Source organism: Periophthalmus magnuspinnatus, chromosome 9 (genome assembly GCF_009829125.3).
Source record: "Periophthalmus magnuspinnatus isolate fPerMag1 chromosome 9, fPerMag1.2.pri, whole genome shotgun sequence".
In the NCBI taxonomy this organism is placed as follows: domain Eukaryota; kingdom Metazoa; phylum Chordata; class Actinopteri; order Gobiiformes; family Gobiidae; genus Periophthalmus; species Periophthalmus magnuspinnatus.
The window spans coordinates 33,384,126-33,392,226 of NC_047134.1; the positions used below are offsets into that span (position 1 = coordinate 33,384,126).

An 8,101-nucleotide genomic window follows, 5' to 3' on the forward strand; every position below is an offset into this window, starting at 1 on the left:
ATTTTTGAAATAAATAATTAATATATTCATTGCATAATCACATCAGATTGATTTAAAAACAATTTCTTCACATTTAGTAGGACCAGATTGTCATTTTGCTATCTTTTTCTTATGTTAAAATTTGCTGCTGTGGATCCCAAATTCAGATGTTTTTGGACTGGATGATGGTTAAAGGGCCCATATTGCAGTATTTTCTAAGCTATGTTATAATTTAGCTTAATTCACACATGTTTAACTCACACATCCTGTATATTTAGACTGCATAGAGTTCTTTTCTCAGACAGAAAAAAGCACTGTTCCACCTTGTGATGTCAATTGGTAATACAGAAAGTGTTTTCAAACTCCATGCACCTTCACTAGTAATTTAGAGCTAAACATTTGGTCCACACACAGTTCTCTGCACAGCACTTTATTCTTGATCCCTATTTAGTCCAGATTCAGTCCAGGTTGTAGACCCCCTGACCCCATGCTCTCCTGGAGGGGGCCTCTCTCTCCTGGGCCTTCATAGCTTGGGTCCTAGACTTGGGGTGTCTGAAAGTCTCCAGGGCTGGACCAACCTGCAGAAGAGTGAGCCCAGGGTTACATCTGGTTTAGACACATGCTAGTCCACATCAACGCACTTCTCATGATTTTGTCTCGAGGCGTCAGAATCGGCTATAAGCTCCTCACAAAGCTGAGCTGTTTTTCTAATTCTAAATTGGTTTGGTGGGATAGCAAATGTGTGCAATATTCATCATAGTTTTACCTCAGTTAAGAGGCAGTTTGTGGAAGTACAAAAATACAGGAAGTAGCGGTGAGTTCTAAAACAGAATACGTATACTTATGTCATCAGTTGGTTATCAAAAATTAGATGCCAATTGATACTAAAACTAGTATTGAAACTAGATACTCATTTGAGCAGGTATTTCTTCTAAAAAAAGCTACAGGACAGAAATCAACCTTTCTTGAATAGCTTTAGAATGATCTTTAGTCTATTCCTTAATATCAAAATAGAATTTGAAACTTTAGTATCATAACAGTAGTCATCAATGTGGGAAAGCGACGGCAAAATTAAACTAAACGTATGAGAGGCGATGTGGGTGGTACTTGTGGGCGCTGGATGGTACATGTGGGGGCGGTACATGTGAGGAGTGGGCGGTACATGTGAGGGGTGGGCGGTACATGTGAGGAGTGGGCGGTACATGTGAGGGGTGGGCGGTACATGTGAGGGGTGGGCGGTACATGTGAGGGGTGGGCGGTACATGTGAGGGGTGGGCGGTACATGTGAGGGGTGGGCGGTACATGTGAGGGGTGGGCGGTACATGTGAGGGGTGGGCGGTACATGTGAGGGGTGGGCGGTACATTTGGGGAGTACCTGGCTGTATCGGCTGGTCTTGGGTAAGGTCTGGGTCTGGTTCTGAGGGAGGATCTGGGTCTTCCGCAGCAGACTGCTCCTGGTATCAGCAATGACCTGAAATACATTGGATCGGAGTCCTCGTTTAGTTCAGGTTTAATCTTAGTTTAGTCAAGGTTCAGTCCTGGTTCAGTCCTGGTTTAGGCTTGTTTTTGTCCTGGTTCAGTCCTAGTTCCGTCCTGTGTGTTGCTGCTTTGGTTTAGTCCTAGTTCATCTCTTGTTCAGTCCTGGTTCAGCCTGGGATTATTGCTGGTTCAGTCCTAGTTCAGTCCTGGTTCAGACCAATGTGGTGCTCTGTCTGCGGTTCTCGGTCTTCTTCCTCTCGAGTTGTTCTATGATCCAGCGCTGGCCGTACTCATGAGCCAGGAGCAGGTTCAGTGGGGTGTCCTGTCTGAAACCAAAACAACCACCAGCAAATCAAATCCAGTTGGTTTAAACCTAAAATGCCCCTCTCTGATCTGAATGGTCACTACATAAACCCCAGCACCTGCAGTCAATCATGACTCAGTGCTAGTGCAGCCTCTGCAGCTCAGAGAATGAATTCTGGAGGTTCTGAGCTTTCACATGAGGCCTGTCCATGAACTGACAATGAAGAAAAACTTGTTTGTGTCCTGTATCTGCAGGTTAAGTACTAGCAACGCAGGTTCAGTTGTGATTGCAGTACCTTTTAGTTTTAAACATGCAGTTCCTTTAAATAAGGGTTATTCTGCAAAATCTATTTTTGGGAGCTTTCTACCACGTCATAATGTTGTTTCCTCATCAAAAACATGCATGTTTGATTATTTTAGTGATTTCTCCCTGGCCCAGTTCGAGCCCTCCTGACTTTTAACTGTAAGATTTTGTCCAATGCTCTGTCCATAAGCCATGGATATAGAGATATATATATATATATATATATATATATATATATATCACCCATGCTCCCACACAGCAACTCTCCATGAACACACAAAAGTAAGACTCAGAACATCAAAAACACAAATGAAACTTATAAAACATATTTTTATATTGTTTTGAGCAAATAATACCATTTTCAAAACAATAAAAGGTCACATAGTAATCTAAATATGTGATGTGTTAGTACATAGTTAATACCCCAGAGAAGTAAAATACCCCCACTTTAAATTATATGTATATATGTATATATACATACATGTATATATGTATGTATTATATATATATGTGTATATATGTATGTATTATATATATATGTGTATATATGTATGTATTATATATATATGTGTATATATGTATGTATTATATATATATGTATTATATATATATATATATATGTATTATATATATATGTATTATATATATATATGTATATATATGTATTATATATATATATATATATATATATGTATTATATATATATATATATATGTATATTTATATATATATATATATGTATTATATATATATATATATATATATATATATATGTATTATATATATATATATATATATATATATATGTATTATATATATATATAATGTTTGATCATTTTAACGTGACTTTAAAAATACAGTATGTAACTTTCTGTGCCATGTCATATTTCCATGGAAATAGTTCAAATCAAACTTTGAAACATTCTCCATGGAGCATGCAAAGAAGCTCAGATAAAATAGAGTATTCAATGTGGACTAATGTTGTCATGATACTAAGAAATTCACTCAATACTCGATACCGATTACAATACCACAATGATGATAAAACACACTCCCTTTTTAGTAATAGAATGGCATTTTTATATACACAAAATGCATGGGGTCTTACAGTTGAAACACTGTATAAAAAGACACATGCACCAGGTCAATTAAGATTACTAAAATGATGTATTTATGTGCAAAATGCCAGAATAATAAGAGAAGGTTTTTTAGACAATTTTTTATGACTTTCTTCAAACTCAGATGTTCAGATATCAGTGCCTTTAAACTGTATGACTTGTGTCAAATGGTTTGGATTTCCTTCCACAAGCTTCTCACAATAGTTGGCAGGAATTTTGGCCCATTATTCCAGACAGAACTGGTGTAATTGAGCTAAGTTTCTAGGCTGCCTTGCTCGTGCCTTTTCAGGTCTACCCATACATTTCCAATAGGGTTGAGCTCAGGGCTTTGTGATGGCCACTCTAAAACATTGACTTTGTTATCCTTAAGCCACTTTGTACCAAGTTTGACAGTATACTTTAGGTCATTGTTCATTTGAGCCCAAGCTTTAACTTCCTGGCTGATATCAGTATTTCCACATAATGTTCTTTCCTTATGATGTCATCCATTTGCAGCAAAACAAGTCCACAACATGATGCTGCCACCCCCATATTTCCCAGTTGGGATGGTGTTCTCAGGCTTCCAAGCTTTCTCCCTTTTCTTCCAAACATAAAAATGCTCATAATGGCCAAACAGTTCAATTTTTGTTTCGTCAGACCAAAAATTAAGGTCTTCTCAATGTTTTTTTTTCTTTCCTGGCAGTGGCCTTTCATCCCATATAAAGTAATGAAAAATTGTCTTTAAAAAATACAAGCCCGTTCACAGTACTTGTCACACACATAATTTTTTTGGCCAGAAAGTTACATACTGTGGTTTTGTGTTTAGGGTTTTGTTTGCAGTATTAGTTTCTCATCATCTTGTGTCTCTTTTCTGAATCCTCACCTGCTTATGATCCCATAAGTGATGTCTGGCACCAAGCCCTGTTTCCCCTGCCCTGTGATTGGCTGCCTCCTGTCCTGCTGTCCTGTGTTAGGTTGGACCCGGGGCGGTCTCAGGGCTCGGTATTGCCTCAGTTCTTTGGCCGTGATGAGACCAGACTTGATTGCGTTTCGGTTTAGAGCGACAAAATCCACCGGGGGCAGCGAAGAAGCAGAGTGTACTGAAGGAGACGGTGGTTATAATCGAGCATATATGTGACGATACTAAATAATTCTCGGAACAGACTCGATACTCAATACCAATACCACAATAATAAAAGACACTCTCTCTTTAGACAATAGAATGTGATTTTTCAGCACTAAATCAAAGTACTTTCTTGTATATTCCCATGTGGCCTTATATCTGTGTAATCCCTCAGTGGTCCTGGTGGGTTCCATTGTGGTCCATGGGCCTAGTCCATGTGTCTTATACTGGTTCTGTTACAGTTTAAGATCATTCTAAATCTATTCAGGAAAGGTTCATTTCTGTCCTAGTTTCAATACTAGTTTTCGATTAGTATTTGATTTTTGATACTTTTGACAACCATATTAATGAAGTTTATAATTTTACTTCCTGGTTGGACACGGGCAGCACATGTGACAAACGTAGCGGTAATTCCAAGGTTCATAGTATGGTTGCTGTTACCTAGCAACCATACTATGAACAGTGGGCAAAACTTTTTGTCTAAATTACACAATAATTATACTTAGACTAATAAAAATGAACAACAAAACATTTATTTTGTTAAATGAAGGTTTAAACCAGACCTATTCAACTTGCGGCCTATGGGCCATATTAAGCCCTCCAAACCATCTAAACTGGCCCACAGCACACCTTCAAAAATATTGAAATAATTGTTTAGTTAGTCCTGGTTTAGACCTGGTTTTACTCTGGGTTAATATTAGTTTAGTCCTGGTTTGGTCATTGTTTAGTCCTTGTTTTATTCTGTTTTACAATTCAATTCAGAATATAATTATTATTGTAATCAAATCTAAATTCAATATTAGGGTTTTGATTGTATTTCTTTTTCACAAACACCTAATACAGAAGTTGTTATATTGTTATTACTGAAACAAACCTGTTGGGGAGTTGGGGATATTTTGTGTGACCCAAAATTGTGCTCAAATTAGTGGGCCATTGTGCAGTTCATGGCCCTCAAAAAAATCTGGCCCACAGGAAAGTTTTGAATAAAATAATAAATAAATAATAACTAGATAATAATTGAATAATAATTAAACTGTCAGAAAAATGTGTTCCATTTGCATAAATTGTCCCTGCATTTTGTGTGGAATTTTGATGACCTAGATTGAGAGGTATTCTGTTTTATAACTTCCTGTATTTTTGTACTTTTCCTTTTTAACTTTACTCCACAAACTGTCACTTAACTGATCAAACAAGGTTGAGCTTTTAAGAAACAAGCCAAAATGCTTCTGGGTAAAGTGTATTCGATAAGTGCTTAGATGTGATATTTTAATAGGTACAAATGAAATTCTCTGTGCTCTCATCTCTTGCTCTCTTCTTTATCTAATTACAAATATGAAATGCCTATTAATTTTACTTGGATTTGAGGTGAAATGATGAATTGAAAATTAAATGATGACATATTTTTTATGTAATCACATTGAAGGATGAATTGTCCACTGCATATGCACTGCAACATTTTTACATTTTAATGATGTAAATAAATTCAATTTTTGTACTATTTATATAGTTTTGAAGACATGTCTTTTATGAAGTTCAAATTGTGAAGTGTTTTTAAAAAGAGCCCCAGGAAGAGTGGGCTTCAAGTACAGCTAATTGGGGTCCTAATAAATAAACTAATAAATATTTAGCACAGGTTCTATCCCACCAAAACAAGTCTTAATTAGAAAAGCATCAACATCTGTCATATGCACATTCAGGTTTAAATATAACAATGAAGTTAAAACCAAGATAGCGGATAGCAGATAGTGAACTGTTTAGTCTTGGCTTTGACCAGTTTCAGTTCTACTTGAGAACTGTTTTAGACCTGGTTAAAATACAGTCCTGGTTTATTCTGTTTAGTCTTGCTTTAGACTGGTTAGACTTTGTGATTATTTAGTCCTGGTCTGATCCAGGTCTTACCATGGGCCACTCGTTCCTGGTCCTCGCTGTTGCTCACTCCAAAGGTGAAGGCTGGTCCTGGGATGGAGAAGCCTCGGTATATGGGCTTTCCCAAAGGAGCCTGTCACCCAGGTAACAAGGAGACAAGGAGACAAGGAGTCAAGGAGGAGAGAACACAAGCAAATGAGAACACAAGAAGGAGCACAAGGAAGCAAGGACACGAGGGGGGACAGAAGGAGGCAAGGATACAAGTAGGGACACAAAGAGGCAAGGAGGGGGCATAAGGAGATGAGAAGTCAAAGAAGTTGGAGAGTATATATTTACATGTTTGTGATTCTACTTATCTGTAGTTTGTGATTTTATGGGTGGAGTCTCACCTTGATGATGTTAGGACGGATCAGCATGGAGTCTCGAAACACGCCCACCCGCGGAGATGACGCCATGACAATGGGTTGATGGGAACTGCAGGCAGACCAGGTGACATTATTGCTTAGCCAACCATATGAATCCACTGCAACAGATTTACCTACATTACACTTTATTATCCTCCCAACCTCTGCTGACTCTTCTCAAATGGGCGGCACAATATATGGCAAAAATATCAATATTGTACTGAGACAATAATCAATATCACAACTATATATATATATATATATATATATATATATATATATATATATATATATATATATATATATATATATATATATATATATATATATATATATATATATATATATATATATATATATATATATATATATATATATATATATATATATATATATATATATATATATATATATGTATATATATATATATATATATATATGAGAGAAAGAGAGAGATAGAGATACATTTATAGATTTAGGTTGATGCAAGAATGCAACAACTACATTGCCACTTTGTGTGTATATTTATCGGGGTGGAAACTTACTCATCACAAATATTCACATTACTGTAATTACATTTTTTTGGGTAATAGACGTTTTTGAGTAGATTATTAAACCATATACTTGTAATTGAGTATAATTCTAACCATGTAGTTGTAATTATTAGTTATTTAAAACTTACATTTAAAACTTTCCCAACCTTCCTCATCCATATCTAATTTTTACCCATGTAACTGTACTTTTGCTGGAGTACAAATCTGCAGTATTATTTCCCCACTAATATGTATGTATTATGGAGTATCTGTTTAGGAGACTTATTTTGTTATTACTGCAAAGCAGGAGTTTAAAGGTTTACAGAACTGATGTGAGATTGAGGAGAAAAAAACTTTTCTTTTCATCCATGGTCCATAGAGTTGTGTCTTACATCCATGTCCATATCCAAGACTTAACTCATTCTGCTGGTCCAAGGGATGATGTTAAATTGATACTTTGAGGTGACAAACATTCCTCTATACATGGAGGGGCTGCATGTATGGAGGAATGTTCAGCAGTTACCATAGTCACACAATACACGCATTAGTAAACACTGTCAAAATGTTTTTTAGATTGAAGAAAAAATATACAAAATGGATTTAAACAACACAGGGCTTGACATTAAGCATTTTCAAGTACTGGCCCACCGGGCTAGTGGCTGCCATTTTTAATTGCCCAACACCCAGATCTACTTTTCCATTAAAACGAAACAGTGCTTCATTTAAAATAAATGAATATAATATATAAATAAAATATACGGATACTACGTTACTACTACTAATGTCATACTAAAAATTGTGGAGTTTTCAGTATTTATAACTGTAGAGAAACATTTAACGTTTTTATATTCACCTTTTCTCCAAAACAGAAGACTTTCCTCGGCTGTTTTCGCTCCGCTGTTGCTGTGGAAACCAGACGCATTTCTTCACGTACACACTACGTCGTTACCGTGTGCAAACGCTGTATTTTTTTATTTGTATTTTTCATTTATTTTATACTTTTTATTTATTTG

At 36.1% G+C, this 8,101-nt stretch overlaps 1 protein-coding gene across 1 annotated transcript; it reads right to left on the reverse strand.

Annotated features, from left to right (window-relative positions):
* Nucleotides 1-111: 111 nt before the first annotated feature.
* On the reverse strand, nt 112-7,984 carry cfap77 (cilia and flagella associated protein 77). The gene is made up of 7 exons (XM_033972618.2): nt 7,942-7,984; nt 6,541-6,625; nt 6,185-6,284; nt 4,046-4,262; nt 1,676-1,784; nt 1,355-1,450; nt 112-557 (listed from the first exon to the last, which is right to left on the reverse strand). Exons 2-7 carry the CDS (start codon nt 6,604-6,606, stop codon nt 438-440), a joined length of 708 nt encoding a protein of 235 aa, XP_033828509.1. The 5' UTR covers nt 6,607-6,625; nt 7,942-7,984; the 3' UTR covers nt 112-437.
* Between the last annotated feature and the right edge of the window lie 117 nt (nt 7,985-8,101).